This window comes from Bombina bombina, chromosome 4, assembly GCF_027579735.1.
Source record: "Bombina bombina isolate aBomBom1 chromosome 4, aBomBom1.pri, whole genome shotgun sequence".
In the NCBI taxonomy this organism is placed as follows: Eukaryota; Metazoa; Chordata; class Amphibia; order Anura; family Bombinatoridae; genus Bombina; species Bombina bombina.
Window position 1 is genome coordinate 798,445,932 of NC_069502.1, and position 25,558 is coordinate 798,471,489.

Here is a 25,558-nt window from a genome sequence, read left to right on the forward strand (position 1 = left end):
AAACTTATAAGAATACATGGGATAGACTGGGAATACCCAGCTTTACTGCCAGTCTTTAATGCATATAAAAATACATTTTTTTCCATCTCACTATTATATGGTATTTTAAATCAAATAGGTTATGAGGAACAAATAGACAAACTCACAGCAAAATGGCAGGATATATATTTCCCGAATCTAACATCGGAGACCATTCTTAAAAGCATTGAAATGGTAGATAGAGCTACATTAGCAATGGCCCTCCGAGAACAACATATAAAAGTGATATGGATGACTTGTATAACGCCAGAAGTATTGAATAAATGGGGAAAAGGACATAATAAATATAAATGTGAGAAATGTAGAAAGGAGAATGCCAACTTAATGCACTGTCTATGGGAGTGCCCTAAACTACAAAGATTCTGGAAAATGGTAGAATTTTGGGCTAATAAAATCTGTAACAGCCAAGTGTTACTGCAAGCAGAACATATTATTTTTTTAAAATTTAAGAAAGCAGAAGCCACACATTGCAAAATATTTTTTTTAATGCTAATTTTATTAAGCAGAAATTTAATTTTGAAAGGGTGGAAGGAGGGAAGAGCACCTTCACTTAGAACAGTAAAAAACACAGTGTGGAAACAGTTTATGATTGAACAAAATGATATTTGGTTTAATGTGGAAGTAAATGTTAGCCGATTTTTTGAAAAATGGAAGTCTTAGATTAAGGTTCAGGATACAGATACTCAGAAGGAACTTATTTCAAGATTTGAAAACACTGAGTACATAATGGAAAGTAGACTTAGAGGAGAGTGGTTATGAGGTAGGTGGGAAGGACTATAGAGTAATGGCGATATTAAAATATGTTTTGTTTTGTTTTTTATTATCTTTTCTGTCTTTTTGGAAGTTATGTAAATAACAATATAAATGTATGGGACTGTATGGCTGCTGACTTTTGTCAAAATTCAAGCCTGTTTTGATTTTGGTAAAATACTAATAAAAATGATTTAAAAAAAAAAAAAAAATTACCTACAAATAACTACAATTAAATACAATTAAATTAACTAACTAAAGTACAAAAAATAAAAAAACTAAGTTACAAAAAATAAAAAAATAAGTTACAAACATTTAAAAAAATATTACAACAATTTTAAGCTACTTACACCTAATCTAAGCCCCCTAATAAAATAACAAAGCCCCCAAAATAAAAAAATGCCCTACCCTGTTCTACATTAAAAAGTTACCAGCTCTATTACCTTACCAGCCCTTAAAAGGGCCTTTTGCGGGGCATGCCCCAAAGAATTCAGCTCTTTTGCCTGTGAAAAAAAAATACAACCCCCCAACATTAAAACCCACATACCCCTAATCTAACCCAAACCCCCCTTAAATAAACCTAACACTACCCCCCTGAAGATCATCCTACCTTTACCCGTCTTCAGCCAGCCGACCACCGATGGAACAGTAGACATCCGGAGCGGCAGAAGTCATCATCCAAGGGGTGCTGAAGAAGTCTTCCATCCGATTGAAGTCATCATCCAAGGGGCGCTGAAGAAGTCTTCCATCCGATTGAAGTCAACATCCAGGCGGCGTCTTCAATCTTCATCCATCCGGAGCGGAGCGGAGCCATCTTCAGACAAGCCGACGCGGAGCCATCTTCTTCCACCGACCACTGAGCGATGAATGACGGTTCTTTTAAGTGACATCATCCAAGATGGCGTCCCTCGAATTCCGATTGGCTGATAGGATTCTATCAGCCAATCGGAATTAAGGTAGGAAAAATCTGATTGGCTGATTAAATCAGCCAATCAGATTGAAGTTCAATCAGCCAATCAGATTGAGCTCGCATTCTATTGGCTGATCGGAACACGTCACTTAAAGGAACTGTCATTCGTCGTTCAGTCGTTGGTGGAAGAAGATGGCTCCGTGTCGGCTCGTCTGAAGATGGCTCCGCTCCGGATGGATGAAGATTGAAGAGGCCGCCTGGATGATGACTTCAATCGGATGGAAGACTTCTTCAGCGCCCCTTGGATGATGACTTCTGCCGCTCCTGATGTCTTCTTCTGTTCCATCAGTGGTAAGCTGGCTGAAGACGGCTAAAGGTAGGATGATCTTCAGGGGGGTAGTGTTGGGTTTATTTAAGTGGGGTTTGGGTTAGATTAGGGGTATGTGGGTGGTGGGTTTTAATGTTGGGGGGGGGGTTGTATTTCTTTTTTACAGGCAAAAGAGCTGAATATTTTGGGGCATGCCCCGCAAAAGGCCCTTTTAAGGGCTGGTAAGGTAATAGAGCTGTTAACTTTTTAATGTAGAATAGGGTAGGGCATTTTTTTATTTTGGGGGGCTTTGTTATTTTATTAGGGGGCTTAGATTAGGTGTAAGTAGCTTAAAATTGTTGTAATATTTTTTAAATGTTTGTAACTTATTTTTTTTATTTTTTGTAACTTAGTTTTTTTTTTTTTGTACTTTAGTTAATTTATTTAATTGTAGTTATTTGTAAGTAATTTATTTAATTAATTTAATGATAGTGTAGTGTTAGGTTTAATTGTAACTTAGGTTAGGATTTATTGTTCAGGTAATTTTGTATTTCTTTTAGCTAGGTAGTTATTAAATAGTTAATAACTATTTAATAACTATTCTACCTAGCTAAAATAAATACAAAGTTACCTGTAAAATAAATATAAATCCTAAAATAGCTACAATGTAATTATTATTAGGTAGCTATTAAATAGTTAACTATTTAATAGCTATTGTACCTAGTTAAAATAAATTGAAATTTGCCTGTAAAATAAAAATAAATCCTAAAATAGATACAATATAATTATTATTTATATTGTAGCTATATTAGGGTTTATTTTAAAGGTAAGTATTTATTTTTAAATAGGATTAATTTAGTTAATACAAGTTATAATATTTAGATGTATTTAATTAATATTTAAGTTAGGGGGGTGTTAGGGTTAGACTTAGGTTTAGGGGTTAATAATTTTATTATAGTTGCGGCGGTGATGGGGGGGCAGGATAGGGGTTAATACATTTATTATAGTGGCGGCAGTGTGGGGGGGGCAGGATAGGGGTTAATAAATTTATTATAGTGGCAGCGGTGTAGGGGGGGCAGGATAGGGGTTAATAGGTATTATGTAGGTGGCGGCGGGGTCCGGGAGCGGCGGTTTAGGGGTTAACATATTTATTATATTGGCTGCGGGTCCGGGAGCGGCTGTTTAGGGGTTAATCAGTTGGGATGTCGGGTTGGGATCAATGGGATGTCGGGCAGCAGCAAACATGAACTTTCGCTATGGTCAGACTCCCATTGATTCCTATGGGATCCGCCGCCTCCAGGGCGGCGGATTGAAAACCAGGTACGCTGGGCCGGAAAAGTGCCGAGCGTACCTGCTAGTTTTTTGATAACTAGCAAAAGTAGTCAGATTGTGCCGAACTTGTGTGCGGAACATCTGGAGTGACGTAAGAATCGATCTGTGTCGGGGACTGAGTCCGGCGGATCGAAGCTTACGTCACTAAATTCTACTTTTGCCGGGCAGCAGGGCTTGATAACTTAGGCGAATCAGCCTCGCCACAAATACGCTGCGGAATTGACTGCTTGATAACTAGGGGCCACTACATCTAACCCTTATCAACTGACTCCTAGGTAAGGAGTTCAATAATATATCAGGGTGAAAACTATAGTAGTGAAGTAAGTTATTCCTATCAGTGGCCTTAGTGTGAATATCACATCTCAAATTAAAGCCCTCCTTCACAACCTCAGTATCCAAACAGTGGTCTCATGCCACGTAAGAGTAAATTTAATACCCCTAACTGCTGTATTCAATTCTGTTACAAACTCATATAAAGAGCCCCCCATATGCCAAACACATCATCGATAAAGCACAACCAAGTGGCATCATACTGTAAATACAGTGGGTTTTCATATACATATTTCTCCTCGAAATTACCCATGAATATGTTGGCATATGAGAGGGCAACATTAGACCCCATGGCTGTCCCCTGGTTTTGTATGTAACGTATCCTGGAACAAGAAATAGTTATTAAATACATCTAATCTCAATAGTTCTTCCAGAAATTCTATTTGTTGCACATTATATTTACCAGAGTTACTTAACAGCTTATTGACACAGGCAATCCCACTCTCATGTTTTATGGATGTGTACAAGCTCCGTACATCCAAGGTATATAGGATACACTTGTTTGTGCCAAGAACTTTCCCTTCCAAATTGTTTATAAAGTCACCTTTGTCTTTAATGAAGGATGACAAATTTTCAACATAGGGTTGTAAAATCCTATCCAAGAACTTAGAAATATTTGATAAGATGGACTCAGTACTTGCTACGATAGTGCGGCCAGGTGGACACTTGATGTCCTTGTAAACTTTGTGTAACGTGTAAAAAATTGGGGGTAATGGTATGCTCTACCACCAAAAACCTCTCAAAATCCTTGTCAGTTAAGCAGTTTTTTTCTGAAAACAGTATTAACCTTTTGATTTCCTGCTGAATTTTAAATTTAGGATCCCCTAGTTGTCTGTGACATTCTTTTAAATAGTTACTCCGATTTAATATAACTGTATATCTGATACACCAGACCTATCTTACTAACCCTATCTTCAGCTCACCTGACCATCTCAACCTCACCGGAACCATCTGACTAACCCCAACTTCATCTCACTGAGACCGACCATCTCTTAACCCTAACTTCATCTCACCCAGACTGTCTTAGTAACCCTAACTTCATCTCACCCAGACCATCTCATTAACCCTAACTTCATTTCACCCAGACCATCTTACTAACCCTAACTTCAGCTCACCCAGACCATCTTACTAACACTAACTTAAAGGGACATTCTACTTGAAAATTGCTATTGTTTAAAAAGATTCACCAGTTTTGCATAACCATCACTGTTATACAAATATAGTTTTTGCTTTATTATTACCTGTATGTAAGCTTCTGCAGACCGCCCCTTATTTCAGTGCTTTTTACAAACTTGCATTTTCACCAACTAGTGCTGGTTCCTGCAAAACTCCATAGGAGTGGGCACAATATTTATCTAAATGGCACGCATGGGCTAGTTCTGTCTTGCTATAAAAAGCACTGAGATAAGAGGCGACCTGCAGGGGCTTAGAAACAGACAGAGATTTACAGGGAGTGCAGAATTATTAGGCAAATGAGTATTTTGACCACATCATCCTCTTTATGCATGTTGTCTTACTCCAAGCTGTATAGGCTCGAAAGCCTACTACCAATTAAGCATATTAGGTGATGTGCATCTCTGTAATGAGAAAGGGTGTGGTCTAATGACATCAACACCCTATATCAGGTGTGCATAATTATTAGGCAACTTCCTTTCCTTTGGCAAAATGGGTCAAAAGAAGGACTTGACAGGCTCAGAAAAGTAAAAAATAGTGAGATATCTTGCAGAGGGATGCAGCACTCTTAAAATTGCAAAGCTTCTGAAGCGTGATCATCGAACAATCAAGCGCTTCATTCAAAATAGTCAACAGGGTCGCAAGAAGCGTGTGGAAAAACCAAGGCGCAGAATAACTGCCCATGAACTGAGAAAAGTCAAGCGTGCAGCTGCCAAGATGCCACTTGCCACCAGTTTGGCCATATTTCAGAGCTGCAACATCACTGGAGTGCCCAAAAGCACAAGGTGTGCAATACTCAGAGACATGGCCAAGGTAAGAAAGGCTGAAAGACGACCACCACTGAACAAGACACACAAGCTGAAACGTCAAGACTGGGCCAAGAAATATCTCAAGACTGATTTTTCTAAGGTTTTATGGACTGATGAAATGAGAGTGAGTCTTGATGGGCCAGATGGATGGGCCCGTGTCTGGATTGGTAAAGGGCAGAGAGCTCCAGTCCGACTCAGACGCCAGCAAGGTGGAGGTGGAGTACTGGTTTGGGCTGGTATCATCAAAGATGAGCTTGTGGGACCTTTTCGGGTTGAGGATGGAGTCAAGCTCAACTCCCAGTCCTACTGCCAGTTTCTGGAAGACACCTTCTTCAAGCAGTGGTACAGGAAGAAGTCTGCATCCTTCAAGAAAAACATGATTTTCATGCAGGACAATGCTCCATCACACGCGTCCAAGTACTCCACAGCGTGGCTGGCAAGAAAGGGTATAAAAGAAGAAAATCTAATGACATGGCCTCCTTGTTCACCTGATCTGAACCCCATTGAGAACCTGTGGTCCATCATCAAATGTGAGATTTACAAGGAGGGAAAACAGTACACCTCTCTGAACAGTGTCTGGGAGGCTGTGGTTGCTGCTGCACGCAATGTTGATGGTGAACAGATCAAAACACTGACAGAATCCATGGATGGCAGGCTTTTGAGTGTCCTTGCAAAGAAAGGTGGCTATATTGGTCACTGATTTGTTTTTGAATGTCAGAAATGTATATTTGTGAATGTTGAGATGTTATATTGGTTTCACTGGCAAAAATAAATAATTGAAATGGGTATATATTTGTTTTTGTTAAGTTGCCTAATAATTATGCACAGTAATAGTCACCTGCACACACAGATATCCCCCTAAAATAGCTATAACTAAAAACAAACTAAAAACTACTTCCAAAACTATTCAGCTTTGATATTAATGAGTTTTTTGGGTTCATTGAGAACATGGTTGTTGTTCAATAATAAAATTAATCCTCAAAAATACAACTTGCCTAATAATTCTGCACTCCCTGTAGAGGTTTAGTGGTTATAAAGTTATAAAGTATATGACATTCACCTAGATTACAAATTTTGCGCTATAGAGGGTACGAAACGAATGCAACAAAAGTTGCGCTATTTCATCCTCCATAGCGCTGCCATTACGAGTTTTGGAAAAGCCGCCTTGTGCGTACGATATGGTGGCGATGACTTCCATAACGCACAAAATACAAGCACTGCTTTGACGTGCTTGTGCACGCTTTTCCCATAGACATCAATGGGGAGAAAGTGTTAGTTTTTTTTCTAACACCTTCGATCGGAGAATGAAAAGCTCTGTAACGCAACCCCATTGATGTCTATGGGAAAAATAAGTAACGTTTAAACCTAACACCCTGACATAAACCCCAAGTCTAAACACCCCTAATCTGCTGCCCCTGACATCGCAGGCACCTACTTAATCTCATCTTACCTCCTGCCACCAGACATCTCCTGTTGTCAAAGCCGGAGCAGAGTTCCTTTCCCACCCAGTGTTAAGTTTTTTTAAACTTTTTTGGGGTGTTTTTTTTTTTTTAAATTAGGGTTTTGGGCATTCTTAAAAGATCTAAATGCCCTTTTAAGGGCAGTGCCCATACAAATGCCCTTTTCAGGGCAATGGGTACCTTAGGTTTTTTTTAGAGTTAGGTTTTTTTATTTTGGGGGGTTGGTTGGGTGGTGGGTTTTACTGTTTGGGGGGGTCTTTCTAATTTTTTTCTTTTCAGGGAAAAGAAGTGATTTCTTTAGGGCAATGCCCTACAAATGGAACCTTTTAAGAGTTTTTAGTAGTTTATTGTAGAATAAGGTTTTTTTTTATTTTGGGGGGCTTTTTTATTTTTATAGGGCTATTAGACTAGGTGAAATTGTTTTTATTTTGGATATTTTAGTATTTTTTATTTTTTGTAACTGTAGATTATTTTTTATTTATTTTTAGATAGGGATCTTGTAATTTTAATTTAAAGTTAGGGGGTTGTTAGGTTTAGGGGTTAATCGTTTTATTTAGTTTTTGGGGATGTTGGGGGCTGGCAGTTCAGGCATTAATAGGTTTATTTAGTGGTAGTGATGTGGGAGGCCAGAGGTTTAGGGGTTAATGACTTTATTTAGTGGAGGAGATGGGGTGGAGCGGCGGAACAGGGGTTAATAGCTTTATTATAGTGTGGGGGATGTTGGGGTGCGGGGAAATAGGGGTTAATAACTTTAGTATAGCTTCAGCGATGTCGGGGAACGGCGGAATAGGGGTTAATACATTTTATTAGTGGCGGCGATGTCGGGAGCGGCAGATTAGTGGTTAATAAGTTTATTATAGTTTTTGCGATGCAAGAGGGCCTCGGTTTAGGGGTTAATATGTAGTTTATGGGTGTTAGTGTACTTTGTAACACTTTAGTTATGAGTTTTGTGTAACAGTTTTGTTGCGTAAAACTCATAAGTACTGGTTTTAGTTTGCAAGACGGATCGTGTCGGTATAGGGTGTAACGCAAGTTTTTTTAGCCTCACCGCAAAACTTGTAATGGCAGCACTATGGAAGTCCCATGCAAAAACTTCATTTTTTTGAGTGAGGGACTGACGTTGCGTTACAGGCTAAAATGCTTGCGGTACAGCTATACTTACAAGACTCGTAATGGCTACGTTACTGTTTTAACGCTGAAATGTCCAGCGTTAAAACACAAACGCAAAATTCGTAATCTAGGTGATTGTTAGTTATGGAAATATGGGGAATGGGTAGTAAAGGCGTTATCTATCTTTTTAAATAATAAAAAAATTTAAGCTGCAAATAGCCTCCTGCACCCTTTCTGTATCTTGCAGCAGGAACAGTAAAACAAGTTATTTTAAAATTACTATTGTTTCTGGCCAGTTTGAAATGGCTGTCAAGCTCATCCCACTGATGACATCACGATCTGGGCTGCATCTAGGCTCTCTGTTGAATCCAACTAGTGAGCCTTTTGTGATTGGATGCCGTATGCAGCCCAGATCATGATGTCATCAATGGGCTGAGCTTGGCAGCCATTTCAAACTGGCCAGAAATACTATTCATTTTAAAATAACTGTTTTACTGTTCCTTCTGTATGATATAGAAAGGGTGCGGAAGGCTATTTGCAGCTTCATCTATGGTAAGGCTTTAAGATGACTAAGGTGTAGACTGTCCCTTTAAGCTCACTCACCTGCACAACCCTCCAACACAAATCCTCTCCCAGCAAAAAAAAATACTAATCCTAAAATCTAAGACCCCTCCCACCATAAAGAAAAAGCCCACTCATACAAAGCCCTACTACATGACCTGTATTGCAAAAACTCACCCCAGACCCTAAAGGCCCCTCTGTATGACCCCACCTACAAAAAAAGCTTTAATACCCAAGGGACCCCAGCACCAAAAGAATCTCCTATCAATCAAGGGCTCAACTCACCCCTCCCCCATCACACGCTCTCAAATGTTCCAGTAATGTCTGTATTCCTGAGCTCATGTCCTCAGTCTTTAGCAGGTCAAACAATATTAGCCTCTATATTTGATTTATTTATATGTTTTGTGATGATCGAGAGAAGTAAACAAGAACTTGTTAGTCCAGGCAAATGGAGTCTGATGATTTATCTCATACATATTATAGGAATACACCATTGTGAAGAAGAGGCTCTCCCACAGCAGCGTTCAACAGCTGAGCGGAGAGGTGAGTACTGCTGGGGGATGTGACAATATATCAGCGCCAGGGCACAGTGACCCCCTTTACTGACCCATCTAGCACTGTGAGTATTTTCCTACCTTCTGTCTGTGTCTCTGCATGTTCTCAGTAACATTATCCTTACTCTGTCAGTAAAAGTGTGTGACAGAACCCGTCCCTGTGTCAGCGCTGAATGAGTTGTGTGTGTTTCAGGTGCCTATAAAGTGTGATGATGTTGCTGTGTATTTCTCTATGGAGGAGTGGGGGTTTATAGAGGGACACAAGGAGCTTTACAAGGACGTCATGATGGAGACTCACCAAGCACTAAGGACTATGGAGACCCCAGGAAATGAGCGCTCAGGTAACGCTGTGTAGTAATAAATATCTCACTGAGGAAGTGCACAAAAACTACTGACGTGAGTGACACAGAGTAAATCTACAGTGAATCCGTTATGTGTGATCTAACGAGTTTTACTCAAAAAGAATAATAAAAACACAGTTAAAGGGTCAAGAGGAATTACTGTTAAGTCAATTAAATATTCATTTATATATGTAAATGTTTAAGTGCAAAACAGATGCTTTGTTTTGTTCTTAATTGAATACATTTTAGTATATATATTTTTTAGATGCAACAAAAAAAAATCATATCCATTTAACAAAACAAACTGATTTTATTCTTTATTAGAACTAACAAGTCACAGAGATGAAAATCTAGACACAGGAGCACATAGAGAACTGGTACAGAATATTCAGCCAGTGGAGTCCCCATCAGACGTCTCTGCAGGTAACAAATCTATGGCAGAAGCTACTAGTAATGTTTTCAAATAATGATGTGTTGTGTAATACTACTGTATAATCAGATTGTGTGAGATAACTGCACTTAAATCCATATAACCACTAACCATAAAACTAATTGTATTCTTTATTAGAACTAACAGGTCACAGTGTCCTAGACACAGGATCACATGGGGACCTTGTACAGAATATTCAGCCATCAGATGTCTCTGCAAGTGAGTGATCTATGGTATAAGCTTCACAGTTAGAAAACTCTGATTCGAAAATGTTTCCCCCTTATGTTAATGATGAGCCTCTGTAGTACAGACAGGTTATAATAATACAATCTATTTGGTTCACACCCATACCTTGTCTTTTCTTCTCTCTCACCCTCTGCTTCATGTAAATGATACACACACATGCCCTCTCTTCCCTTCTCTCTCACCCTCTGCTTCATGTAAATAGTACACACACATGCCCTCTCTTCCCTTCTCTCTCACCCTCTGCTTCATGTAAATGATACACACACATGCCCTCTCTTCCCTTCTCTCTCACCCTCTGCTTCATGTAAATGATACACACACATGCCCTCTCTTCCCTTCTCTCTCACCCTCTGCTTCATGTAAATGGTACACACACATGCCCTCTCTTCCCTTCTCTCTCACCCTCTGCTTCATGTAAATGATACACACACATGCCCTCTCTTCCCTTCTCTCTCACCCTCTGCTTCATGTAAATGATACACACACATGCCCTCTCTTCACTTCCCTCTAACCCTCTGATTTATGTAAATGATACACACACATGCCCTCTCTTCCCTTCTCTCTCACCCTCTGATTCATGTAAATGATACACACACACATGCCCTCTCTTCCCTTCTCTCTCATCCTCTGCTTCATGTAAAATGATACACACACATGTCCTCTCTTCCCTTCTCTCTCATCCTCTGCTTCATGTAAAATGATACACACACATGCCCTCTCTTCCCTTCTCTCTCAGAGGCTTCTCTCTCACCCTCTGCTTCATGTAAATGATACACACACACATGCCCTCTCTTCCCTTCTCTCTCACCATCTGCTTCATGTAAATGATGCAGACACGCCCTCTTTTCCCTTCTCTCTCACCCTCTGTTTCATGTAAATGATACACACAAATGCCCTCTCTTCCCTTCTCTCTCACCCTCTGCTTCATGTAAATGATACACACACATGCCCTCTCTTCCCTTCTCTCTCACCCTCTGCTTCATGTAAATGATACACACACACATGCCCTCTCTTCCCTTCTCTCTCACCCTCTGCTTCATGTAAATGATACACACACACACATGCCCTCTCTTCCCTTCTCTCTCACCCTCTGCGTCATGTAAATAGCACACACATGCGCTCTCACACCCTCTGCTTCATGTGAAGGGTACACACACATGCCCTCTCTCACCCTCTGCTTCATGTAAATAGCACACACATGCTCTCTCACACCCTCTGATTCATGTGAAGGGTACACACGCATGCCCTCTCTCACCCTCTGCTTCATGTAAATGGTACACGCACACATGCCCTCTCTTCCCTTCTCTCTCACCCTCTGCTTCATGTAAAATGATACACACACATGCCCTCTCTTCCCTTCTCTCTCACCCTCTACTTCATGTAAATGATACACACACATGCCCTCTCTTCCCTTCTCTCTCACCCTCTGCTTCATGTAAATGATACACACACACGCCTTCTCTTCACTTCTCTCTAACCCTCTGATTTATGTAAATGATACACACACATGCCCTCTCTTCCCTTCTCTCTCACCCTCTGCTTCATGTAAAATGATACACACACATGCCCTCTCTTCCCTTCTCTCTCACCCTCTGCTTCATGTAAATGATACACACACATGCCCTTTCTTCCCTTCTCTCTCATCCTCTGCTTCATGTAAAATGATACACACACACATGCCCTCTCTTCCTTCTCTCTCACCCTCTGCTTCATGTGAAGGGTACACACACATGCCCTCTCTTCCCTTCTCTCTCACCCTCTGCTTCATGTAAATGGTACACACACATGCACTCTCTTCCCTTCTCTCTCACCCTCTGCTTCATGTAAATGGTACACACACATGCCCTCTCTTCCCTTCTCTCTCACCCTCTGCTTCATGTAAATGATACACACACACGCCCTCTCTTCCCTTCTCTCTCACCTTCTGCTTCATGTAAATGCTACACACACATGCCCTCTCTTCCCTTCTCTCTCACCCTCTGCTTCATGTAAATGATACACACACATGCCCTCTCTTCCCTTCTCTCTCACCCTCTGCTTCATGTAAATGATACACACACATGCCCTTTCTTCCCTTCTCTCTTACCCTCTGCTTAATGTAAATGATACACACACATGCCCTCTCTTCCTTCTCTCTCACCCTCTGCTTCATGTAAATGATACACACACATGCCCTCTCTTCCCTTCTCTCTCACCCTCTGCTTCATGTAAATGATACACACACATGCCCTCTCTTCCCTTCTCTCTCACCATCTGCTTCATGTAAATGATGCAGACACGCCCTCTTTTCCCTTCTCTCTCATCCTCTGCTTCATGTAAATGATACACACACATGCCCTCTCTTCCCTTCTCTCTCACCCTCTGCTTCATGTAAATGATACACACACATGCCCTCTCTTCCCTTCTCTCTCACCCTCTGCTTCATGTAAATGATACACACACATGCCCTCTCTTCCCTTCTCTCTCACCATCTGCTTCATGTAAATGATGCAGACACGCCCTCTTTTCCCTTCTCTCTCACCCTCTGCTTCATGTAAATGATACACACACATGCCCTCTCTTCCCTTCTCTCTCACCCTCTGCTTCATGTAAATGATACACACACATGCCCTCTCTTCCCTTCTCTCTCACCATCTGCTTCATGTAAATTATGCAGACACGCCCTCTTTTCCCTTCTCTCTCATCCTCTGCTTCATGTAAATGATACACACACATGCCCTCTCTTCCCTTCTCTCTCACCCTCTGCTTCATGTAAATGATACACACACATGCCCTCTCTTCCCTTCTCTCTCACCCTCTGCTTCATGTAAATGATACACACACATGCCCTCTCTTCCCTTCTCTCTCACCCTCTGCTTCATGTAAATGATACACACACATGCCCTCTCTTCCCTTCTCTCTCACCATCTGCTTCATGTAAATGATGCAGACACGCCCTCTTTTCCCTTCTCTCTCACCCTCTGCTTCATGTAAAATGATACACACACATGCCCTCTCTTCCCTTCTCTCTCACCCTCTACTTCATGTAAATGATACACACACATGCCCTCTCTTCCCTTCTCTCTCACCCTCTGCTTCATGTAAATGATACACACACACGCCTTCTCTTCACTTCTCTCTAACCCTCTGATTTATGTAAATGATACACACACATGCCCTCTCTTCCCTTCTCTCTCACCCTCTGCTTCATGTAAAATGATACACACACATGCCCTCTCTTCCCTTCTCTCTCACCCTCTGCTTCATGTAAATGATACACACACATGCCCTCTCTTCCCTTCTCTCTCATCCTCTGCTTCATGTAAAATGATACACACACACATGCCCTCTCTTCCTTCTCTCTCACCCTCTGCTTCATGTGAAGGGTACACACACATGCCCTCTCTTCCCTTCTCTCTCACCCTCTGCTTCATGTAAATGGTACACACACATGCACTCTCTTCCCTTCTCTCTCACCCTCTGCTTCATGTAAATGGTACACACACATGCCCTCTCTTCCCTTCTCTCTCACCCTCTGCTTCATGTAAATGATACACACACACGCCCTCTCTTCCCTTCTCTCTCACCTTCTGCTTCATGTAAATGCTACACACACATGCCCTCTCTTCCCTTCTCTCTCACCCTCTGCTTCATGTAAATGATACACACACATGCCCTCTCTTCCCTTCTCTCTCACCCTCTGCTTCATGTAAATGATACACACACATGCCCTTTCTTCCCTTCTCTCTTACCCTCTGCTTAATGTAAATGATACACACACATGCCCTCTCTTCCTTCTCTCTCACCCTCTGCTTCATGTAAATGATACACACACATGCCCTCTCTTCCCTTCTCTCTCACCCTCTGCTTCATGTAAATGATACACACACATGCCCTCTCTTCCCTTCTCTCTCACCATCTGCTTCATGTAAATGATGCAGACACGCCCTCTTTTCCCTTCTCTCTCATCCTCTGCTTCATGTAAATGATACACACACATGCCCTCTCTTCCCTTCTCTCTCACCCTCTGCTTCATGTAAATGATACACACACATGCCCTCTCTTCCCTTCTCTCTCACCCTCTGCTTCATGTAAATGATACACACACATGCCCTCTCTTCCCTTCTCTCTCACCATCTGCTTCATGTAAATGATGCAGACACGCCCTCTTTTCCCTTCTCTCTCACCCTCTGCTTCATGTAAATGATACACACACATGCCCTCTCTCACCCTCTGCTTCATGTAAATGGTACACACACATGCCCTCTCTTTCCTTCTCTCTCACCCTCTGCTTCATGTAAATGATACACACACACATGCCTTCTTGTCCCTTCTCTCTCACCCTCTGCGTCATGTAAATAGCACACACATGCCCTCTCACACCCTCTGCTTCATGTGAAGGGTACACACACATCCCCTCTCTTCCCTTCTCTCTCACCGTCTGCTTCATGTAAATGGTACACACACATGCCCTCTCTTCCCTTCTCTCTCACCCTCTGCTTCATGTAAATGATACACACACATGCCCTCTCTTCTTCTCTCTAACCCTCTGATTTATGTAAATGATACACACATGCCCTCTCTTCCCTTCTCTCTTATCCTCTGCTTCATGTAAAATGATACACACACATGCCCTCTCTTCCCTCTCTCGTCCTCTCTGCTTAATGTAAATGCTACACACACATGCCCTCTCTTCCCTTCTCTCTCACCCTCTGCTTCATGTAAATGATACACACACGCCCTCTCTTCCCTTCTCTCTCACCCTCTGCTTCATGTAAATGATACACACACATGCCCTCTCTTCCCTTCTCTCTCATCTTCTGCTTCATGTAAATTATACACATACATGCCCTTTCTTCCTTCTCTCTTACCCTCTGCTTCATGTAAATGATACACACACATGCCCTCTCTTCCCTTCTCTCTCACCCTCTGCTTCATGTAAATGATACACACACATGCCCTCTCTTCCCTTCTCTCTCACCCTCTGCTTCATGTAAATGATACACACACACATGCCCTCTCTTCCCTTCTCTCTCACCCTCTGCTTCATGTAAATGATACACACACATGCCCTCTCTTCCCTTCTCTCTCTCACCATCTGCTTCATGTAAATGATACATACACATGCCCTCTCTTCCCTTCTCTCTCACCATCTGCTTCATGTAAATGATGCAGACACGCCCTCTTTTCCCTTCTCTCTCACCCTCTGCTTCATGTAAATGATACACACACATGCCCTCTCTTCCATTCTCTCTCACCCTCTGCTTCATGTAAATGGTACACACACACATGCCCTCTCTTCCCTTCTCTCTCACCCTCTGCTTCATGTAAATGATACACACACATGCCCTCTCTTCCCTTCTCTCTCACCCTCTGCTTCATGTAAATGGTACACACACATGCCCTCTCTTCCTTCTCTCTCACCCTCTGCTTCATGTAAATGATACACACACACGCCCTCTCTTCCCTTCTCTCTCACCCTCTGCTTCATGTAAATGATACACACACATGCCCTCTCTTCCCTTCTCTCTCACCCTCTGCGTCATGTAAATAGCACACACATGCCCTCTCACACCCTCTGCTTCATGTGAAGGGTACACACACATGCCCTCTCTCACCCTCTGCTTCATGTAAATAGCACACACATGCCCTCTCACATCCTCTGCTTCATGTGAAGGGTACACACACATGCCCTCTCTTCCCTTCTCTCTCACCTTCTGTTTTATGTAAATGATACACACACATGCCCTCTCTTCCCTTCTCTCTCACCCTCTGCTTCATGTAAATGATACACACACATGCCTTCTTGTCCCTTCTCTCTCACCCTCTGCGTCATGTAAATAGCACACACATGCCCTCTCTTCCCTTCTCTCTCACCCTCTGCTTCATGTAAATGATACACACACATGCCCTCTCTTCCCTTCTCTCTCACCCTCTGCGTCATGTAAATAGCACACACATGCCCTCTCACACCCTCTGCTTCATGTGAAGGGTACACACACATGCCCTCTCTCACCCTCTGCTTCATGTAAATAGCACACACATGTCCTCTCACACCCTCTGCTTCATGTGAAGGGTACACACACATGCCCTCTCTCACCCTCTGCTTCATGTAAATAGCACACACATGCCCTCTCACACCCTCTTCTTCATGTGAAGGGTACACACACATGCCCTCTCTCACCCTCTGCTTCATATAAATGATACACACACATGCCCTCTCTTTCCTTCTCTCTCACCCTCTGCTTCATGTAAATGGTACACACACATGCCCTCTCTTCCCTTCTCTCTCTCACCCGCTGCTTCATGTAAATGGTAGATAAACAAGGGGGCGCCAACATAGTGTGAATCGTTAAAACAACAAATATAAAAGTGATGTGCAAAAAACTACTCACAAGGAAAGTGGCACCTTAAATGAATAAGGTGCGATAAAGCAGGCTGACATTCAAATTCCAGCAGTCAGTACGCTGGAGGTCTCACCCAGAGGACCTGTGGAATCCAGATAGGCGTCTAGAAAGTAGCACCCACGTTTTTTAGGGCCAATGGCCGGACCAGGTGAGCTGCAAGCTGATAGGTGTTCTCCTGCTGCACTCACACCGCCGAGACTTTTCTCCAAAACTGACAGTGTCAGTGTATGAAAGGTTCAGTGGTAAATGTCCTGTTTCAAAAACAAGTGGATCGTGGAAAGAAGCAAAAATACCGGGTCGTGGTATAAAACAAACAGTATTTATTTTGCAACGCGTTTCTCAGTCTATTCCAGACCGTTTCATCAGGTCTGGTATAGACTGAACACATCACCGTTCACATATTAAGATTGGACACTTATTTTTTATATCACAGCATTTTTTGGGACATTGATAAGTACTTTTTATATATTTTACTCATCGCCACAAATATCATTGTTTATCTGTGATTATCTGATTATTTCAATGTATCACTAATATTATACACAAATTGTCCTGAGCACTTGTTTTATTCACAATTTATTTTCGTCATTATTATTAATTTTTCACACATACCAAACACTGTGCTGTTTATATTTATTAATGCATACGGGTACAAACCCAATCATAAAGTGATAGGTCCTACTTTGATAACCTGTGTTCCAAGCGCATCCTCTTAGGTTTTTCCTCCTCAGGAATTTCTTTTTATATTCATGTAAATGGTACACACGAATGCCCTCTCTTCCCTTTTCTTTCTTCACGCTCTGCTTCATGTAAATGATACACACACGTGCCCTCTCTCTTCTAGTTCATTAAATGGTTTTCTGAAAACTCTTATTTTATTGTGAACTCAGACATTTGGGCCATTAATAAATATTAAATATAGGAATAAAATGTCATCTGGTACTTTGGAATATACTGTAAATATCCTTTTAATACGATGACAGTAGTGGAACATTATTTAATCTACAGACTATTAAATGTAAATTTGAAGGGACATTCCGGTCAAAATTTAAAAGCACATAGATGAATTACATCTTTGAATAAAAACATTTGCAATATAAATGTATTAGCAAAACTGCTTATAGTAAAAATTATCACTGTTTTATTGATAACATTTTTCTCTGCACGTGCATGTGAAGCATAGCTGGATTTTCTCAGTGCACCAGCATTTTAAATACTACAGCTGCTCAGAACACTTGTGGGGCTTGTATTATGTAAGCAATTAACAAATGTAGTCATTACCAGATGGTAAAAGCACTTTAGGCTCTCTGAACAAATGCTGGTGGACGGTGCATACTTAAATACACGTTTGAAACAGCTATAGCTTTTATTAGAAGAAATCTTGCTAATGCATGTAAATTAAAAACTGCTTCTATTCAAAACTGAAATGCATCCATGTGGATTCTAATTTTGGCTGGAATGTTCCTTTACAAGTGGCGCATTAACAGTTATACGCGAGGTAGGGTTTTTTTTGCAGCTATTTGCAGGTGTCCGCTCGTATTACAAGTTGAAAGTACGCTAGAATGATTACCGCATCCTCAGAGCTCTGGTTAGCTGTTTTGGGAAACCAAAATGTGTCACAAAACACATAAAAAATAAATTATAAAGTACAGTTACACTCATAGCACCATCTAATAAAAACTATTGCACAAAAAAAGTTATAAGCGCTCAAAGATATAAGGTCTCAGTTGTTACAAAAAACACAGGCAAAGGGGATTAAAGGGACAGTCAACAACATAATTGTTGTTGTTTATAAAGATAGATAATCCCTTTATTACCTATTCCCCAATTTTGCATAACCAACACAGTTATAATAATAAACGTCTTACCTCTGTTATTACCTTCTATCTAAGCCTCTGCAGACTGCCCCCTTATTTCAGTTCTTTTGACAGGCTTGCATTTTAGCCAATCTGTGCTCACTCCTCTGTAAATTCATGCGCGTGAGCTCAATGTTATCTATATGAAACACATGAACTAACGCCCTCTAGTGGTGAAAAACTGTCAATATGCATTCTGATTAGAGGTGGCCTTCAAGGTCTAAGAAATTAGCATATGAACCCACTAGGTTTAGCTTTCAACTAAGAATACCAAGAGAACAAAGCAAAATTGGTGATGAAAGTAAACTGGAAAGTTGTTTAAAATTACATGCCCTATTTAAATCATGAAAGGGTTTTTTCTTTGGATTTGACTGTCCCTTTTAAGATAGAGATACATACCTATACATGTCTAAAGATGTATATGTCTATGTATGTGTGTATGTGTGTATATATATATATATATATATATATATATATATATATATTTATTTATATTATAATATAATATAATACTTGAAAAAGAAATTTGTGAGGAAACTAGTCCTCACACTTAGATTCCCTATATCCGGCACCAGAATCTAGAAGTAAATTCACCAATAAACTAGTGATCCATATAAAAGACAATGTCCTTTTAAACTCCTCAAAATTACATGCACATACCTAATATTTAAACAAAGAAACTTATATAAATCGTTAAAATAACGACATGAAATACAATCACATTTGCAATATGTTTTTATGCTGAAAAACTTCCAGAAAAAAGACCGTCATTAACTATATTAACACAAGCGTGGGCCCACTTGTTTGCTAAATATTGGCCAATATTATATACTATGAGAGTGTCCTTTAGAAGATATATTTATCAATTTGTATCCAGTTTTCTTTCTTCAAATGTTACACATTATATATATCAGCCTGAAAGTTTCTAGCAATGCTTGTAACCATTAAAGGGCTTATAATCAGTTTGTGTTCGTACGATGTGCGGTATTACAGGAGTAGGCTTGTATACACTCTAGGAGTTAGATAAACATAGGATTACTAGTACAACATCATGACAGCAACTGCAGAATCATATAAGGTTGGTCACTGATATTCCGTTGCAATTTTTGAAGTTACGACGCCTCTAGGGATTAAGGCTTGTAAAGCTCTGCTTCCGCACACCTTGCTAGGCTGTCTCTGGCAACATTAGTAACAACATTTTTTTACCTTGATTGCAGTACTTCAGAGTTTTCTGATTTGAAGTTACTCACTTGTCCTCGATAGTTGTGCTTATCCAAACCTCAGCGAGTGTGCCTTACTCAAAACCGCTTAACTTTATCCCGGTATTTTCTGTCGGTTAATACAGCGTGTCGTATGAGGGCTCATCTGCAGCCCTCAGTTTGAATTCCTCACAGCTACGCGCGTTTCACCCTTACTGGATGCTCATTCAGGGCTTCATCCGGCTTAATTCTCACTGGTCCTAATGCCGACCTTTTATTGGATTCAAAGTTGTGCCGCCCTTAAGGTGAAGTAGTTCATTTACATATTGCATTGCTTTAATTAAGTTTTGTGCTTGATTCGCGGAGTACAGTGCATTGCCAAGGTTACAGTATATGTACATTATATCCTGATAAACATTATTTAATTTGTTATACAAGTTAGATTTAATTCATTCGGTTTATTTCATTTATTTGTACAAGTTAAATTAATTCGGCATATTTCAGTATTCTTTTACCATTCCGATATCATGATCTAATATGTTAATTTATGCAACTTTTTAACAATATATATAATATAATATAATAATGCGAGCCTTTTTTATTTACAATTTAGATGTGTCACATACAATTTTGCAACTTCTAAATGAATGTTTCACATTTCAATGTATATAATTTCTCATTTGGATTTAGCAACAATAGGAATCTTTTTTTATTTGACATTCCATTGTTTCAATTATAATTTATTGGAATAAACTTTAAAATACTGTTATAATTTCATAAAAGAAGATTATTTTTGTTTTGTTTTTTTTGTTGTTTTTTTTGTTAATATTTTTAATTTTTATTATTTTATTCTTTTTGGCCCAAAGTTCTTAAAGAAAAGGAGCATCATTTATTTCTTCATTAAAGTGAATGTAAATGATATGCTTTCTAATGAACATTATTAATTCTCAATATACTTGCAATGTAAACCGCAATGTTTATTTTGGAAAATAAGCATCTTGTGATATTATAATTTATTTTATAACTTATCTACGTCTTGAACGCCAACTCCTCCCATCCTTGATTTCCGGTATTGCTTATAGAGCAGTCCCTCCTGCTCTCTTATGTAGGCTTGAAGCGCGCTCCCGAGGAGACAACAATTTGCGCATGCGTTTTGAAACAGCTGTTAATATGCGCATGCGTGCCCTGATCCGTTTCTATTCGTATTCTGAAATCTATTTGTCATTGCGCCTGCGTCTTTACGCCCTATGTAAATAAAGAAACAAAGTTTCCATTCCCGTAGTTTCAGCTCTCAACTCGAGCTATCCCATATACGGCGCTGTCAGAGGCTAAAGTGCCGTAAGTCTGATAAACCAGCGATGTCCAGAAATCTGTGTAAGTATAATTTTCTGGAGTCGCCAGTGACTTACGGCACTTTAGAAACTGCCGACGCATACAAAACCTGACTAAAGTTATTAAATCTCCCATACTGTCTAACACGCCTCCCAAACATAGCCCGACACGTCTAACCCTCTATCCGCTATCCCCCCTCACTATACTAACAATAAAAAATGTATTAACCCCTAAACCGCCGCTCCCGGACCCTGCCGCCATCTACCTTACCTACCCTGCCGCCATCTACCTTACCTGCCCCGCCGCCATCTACCTTACCTACCCACTAAAGTGAGCCCCTTACACCGCCGCCATCTACCTTACCTACCCCGCCTCCATCTACCTTACCTACCCCCTAAAGTGAGCCCCTTACACCGCTGCATCTACCTTACCTACCCCCTAAAGTGAGCTCCTACCCCGCCGCCATCTAATTTAAACATATTAACCCCTAATTTAATCCCCCTACACCGCCGCCACCTATATTAAACACATTAACCCCTAATCTAATCCCCCTACACCGCCGCCAGCTATATTAACTATATTAACCCTAATTATATTAGGGTTAATATAGTTAATATAGTTATTATATATATTAACTATATTAACCCTAATTATATTAGGGTTAATATAGTTATTATATTATATATATTAATCCTAATTATATTAGGGTTAATATCGTTATTATATTATATATATTAAGTATAATAACCCTATCTAACTAACATCCCTAACTAAATTCTTATTAAAATAAATCTAATTAATATTAATATTATTAATTAAAATATTCCTATTTAAATCTAAATACTTACCTATAAAATAAACCCTAAAATAGCTACAATTTAATTAATAATTACATTGTAGCTATTTTAGGGTTTATATTTATTTTACAGGTAACTTGGTATTTATTTTAAATAGGTACAATAGCTATTAAATAGTTAATAACTATTTAATAGCTACCTAGTTAAAATAATTACCAATTTACCTGTAAAATAAATCCTAACCTAAGTTACAAATACACCTACACTATCAATAAATTAAATAAACTACAAATATCTAAACTAAAATACAATTAAATAATCTAAACTAAATTACAAAAAAAACCCCACTAAATTACAAAAAATAAAAAAAAGATTACAAGATTTTTAAGCTAATTACACCTATTCTAAGCCCCCTAATAAAATAATAAAGCCCCCCAAAATTCCCTACCCTATTCTAAATAAAAAAAGTTCAAAGCTCTTTTACCTTACCAGCCCTTAAAAGGGCCTTTTGCGGGGCATGCCCCAAAGAATTCTGCTCTTTTGCCTGTAAAAAAAACACAATACCACCCCCAATATTACAACCCACCACCCACATACCTCATTCTAAACCCACCCAAACCCCCCTTAAAAAAACCTAACACTACCCCCCTGAAGATCTCCCTACCTTGTCTTCACCCAGCCGGGCCGAACTCTTCATCCGATCCGGGCAATGTCCAATCAAGCGGCAGTGAAGTCTTCTTCCATCCGGGCGATGTCTTCAATCAAGCGGCAGTAAAGTCTTCTTCCATCCGGCGATGTCTTCAAGCAAAGCGGCATCTTCAATCTTCTTTCTTCGCTCCTCCGCCGCGGAACATCCATCCGGCACGACGACTTCCCGACGAATGAGGTACCTTTAAATGACGTCATCCAAGATGGCGTCCGTCAAATTCCGATTGGCTGATAGGATTCTATCAGCCAATCGGAATTAAGGTAGAAAAATCTGATTGGCTGATTGAATCAGCCAATCAGATTCAAGTTCAATCGGATTGGCTGATTGGTTCAGCCAATCGGATTGAACTTGAATCTGATTGGCTGATTCAATCAGCCATTTAGATTTTTCTAGCTTAATTCCGATTGGCTGATAGAATCCTATCAGCCAATAGGAATTCGACGGACGCCATCTTGGATGACGTCATTTAAAGGTACCTCATTCCTCGTTCAGTCTTCGTGCCGGATGGATGCTCCGCGGCAGAGGAGCGAAGAAAGAAGATTGAAGATGCCGCTTTGCTTGAAGACATTGCCGGATGGAAGAAGAGTCTCTGCCGCTTGATTGAAGACATCGCCCGGATGGAAGAAGACTTCTCTGCCGCTTGATTGAAGACATCGCCCGGATCGGATGAAGAGTTCTGCCCGGCTGGGTGAATACAAGGTAGGGAGATCTTCAGGGGGGTAGTGTTAGGTTTATTTAAGGGGGGTTTGGGTGGGTTTAGAATAGGGGTATGTGGGTTGTAATGTTGGGGGGTGGTATTGTGTTTTTCTTTACAGGCAAAAGAGCAGTTTTCTTTGGGGCATGCCCCGCAAAAGGCCCTTTTAAGGGCTGGTAAGGTAAAAGAGCTAACTTTTTTTAATTTAGAATAGGGTAGGGAAATTTTTTTATTTTGGGGGGCTTTATTATTTTATTATGGGGCTTAGAATAGGTGTAATTAGCTTAAAAATCTTGTAATCTTTTTTTTATTTTTTGTAATTTAGTGTTTGTTTGTTTTTGTAATTTCGATTAGTTTATTTAATTATATTTTAGTTTAGATATTTGTAGTTTATTTAATTTATTGATAGTGTAGGTGTATTTGTAACTTAGGTTAGGATTTATTTTACAGGTAAATTGGTAATTATTTTAACTAGGTAGCTATCAAATAGTTATTAACTATTTAATAGCTATTGTACCTATTTAAAATAAATACCAAGTTACCTGTAAAATAAATATAAACCCTAAAATAGCTACAATGTAATTATTAATTACATTGTAGCTTTTTTAGGGTTTCTTTTATAGGTAAGTATTTAGATTTAAATAGGAATATTTTAATTAATAATAATATTAATTAGATTTATTTTAATAAGAATTTAGTTAGGGATGTTAGAGTTAGATAGGGTGATTATACTTAATATATATATATATATAATATAATAACGATATTAACTATATTAACCCTAATATAGTTAATATAGCTGGCGGCGGTGTAGGGGGATTAGATTAGGGGTTAATGTGTTTAATATAGGTGGCGGCAGTGTAGGGGGATTAAATTAGGGGTTAATATTTTTAAAATAGATGGCGGCAGGGTAGGAGCTCACTTTAGGGGGTAGGTAAGGTAGATGGCAGCGGTGTAAGGGGCTAACTTTAGGGGGTAGGTAAGGTAGATGGCGGCGGGGTAGGTAAGGTAGATGGCGGCGGGGTAGGGGCTCACTTTAGTGGGTAAGTAAGGTAGATGGCGGCGGGGTAGGTAAGGTAGATGGCGGCGGGGTAGGGGCTCACTTTAGGGGGTAGGTAAGGTAGATGGCGGGGTAGGGGCTCACTTTAGGGGGTAGGTAAGGTAGATGGCGGAGGTGTAAGGGGCTCACTTTAGTGGGTAGGTAAGGTAGATGGCGGCGGGGGAGGTAAGGTAGATGGCGGCGGGGTAGGTAAGGTAGATGGCGGCGGTGTAAGGGGCTCACTTTAGTGGGTAGGTAAGGTAGATGGCGGCGGGGTAGGTAAGGTAGATGGCAGCGGGGTAGGTAAGGTAGATGGCGGCGGAGTAGGTAAGGTAGATGGCGGCGGGGTAGGTAAGGTAGATGGCGGCGGGGTAGGGGCTCACTTTAGTGGGTAGGTAAGGTAGATGGCGGCGGGGTAGGTAAGGTAGATGGCGGCGGGGTAGGTAAGATAGATGGCGGTGGGGTAGGTAAGGTAGATGGCGGCGGTGTAAGGGGCTCACTTTAGTGGGTAGGTAAGGTAGATGGCGGCGGGGTAGGTAAGGTAGATGGCGGCGGTGTAAGGGACTCACTTTAGTGGGTAGGTAAGGTAGATGGCGGCGGGGGAGGTAAGGTAGATGGCGGCGGGGTAGGTAAGGTAGATGGCGGCGGGGTAGGGGCTCACTTTAGGGGGTAGGTAAGGTAGATGGCGGCTGGGTAGGGGCTCACAGTAGCGGGTAGTTTAATGTAGCTGGCGGCGGTGTAAGGGGGCTCACATTAGGGGGTAGATAATGTAGATGGCGGCGGGGTAGGAGCTCACATTAGGGGGTATGTAATAAAGCTGGCGACGGTGTAGGGGGATCACAATAGGGGGTTATACTTTTATTGTAGGTGGTGGCAGGGGTCCGGGAGCGGCGGTTTAGGGGTTAAAAACTTTATTAGGGATTGCGGCGGGGGATTGCGGTTGATAGGTAGATAGACATTGCGCATGTGTTAGGTGTTAGGAACTGTTTGCGCATGCGCTACACATGAACGAGCATGAATTGTCAATGACGATTTGTTAGGGAACGCATGCACAGTTTGATCGCGTTACGTGTGCAAAAAGGGGCTGGACGCCACGGGGTATGAGCTATAATTCGTTAAAGGCAATGTCAATCAAATTAGATACGAGGGACAAGATGGCGGACGGAGGAAGAAATGATGACTTAAACTACCGTT

The 25,558-nt window shown here is 40.7% G+C and overlaps 1 protein-coding gene across 1 annotated transcript in view; it reads left to right on the forward strand.

Moving 5' to 3' along the window:
• Positions 1-25,558, forward strand: part of LOC128657016 (zinc finger protein OZF-like) — a 134,505-nt gene that overhangs the window by 29,150 nt on the left and 79,797 nt on the right. The window contains exons 3-6 of the mRNA XM_053711240.1: positions 9,265-9,324; positions 9,529-9,676; positions 10,001-10,099; positions 10,245-10,325. Coding sequence (XP_053567215.1) covers positions 9,265-9,324; positions 9,529-9,676; positions 10,001-10,099; positions 10,245-10,325 — 388 coding nt within the window. The remainder of the gene's footprint in view (positions 1-9,264; positions 9,325-9,528; positions 9,677-10,000; positions 10,100-10,244; positions 10,326-25,558) is intronic.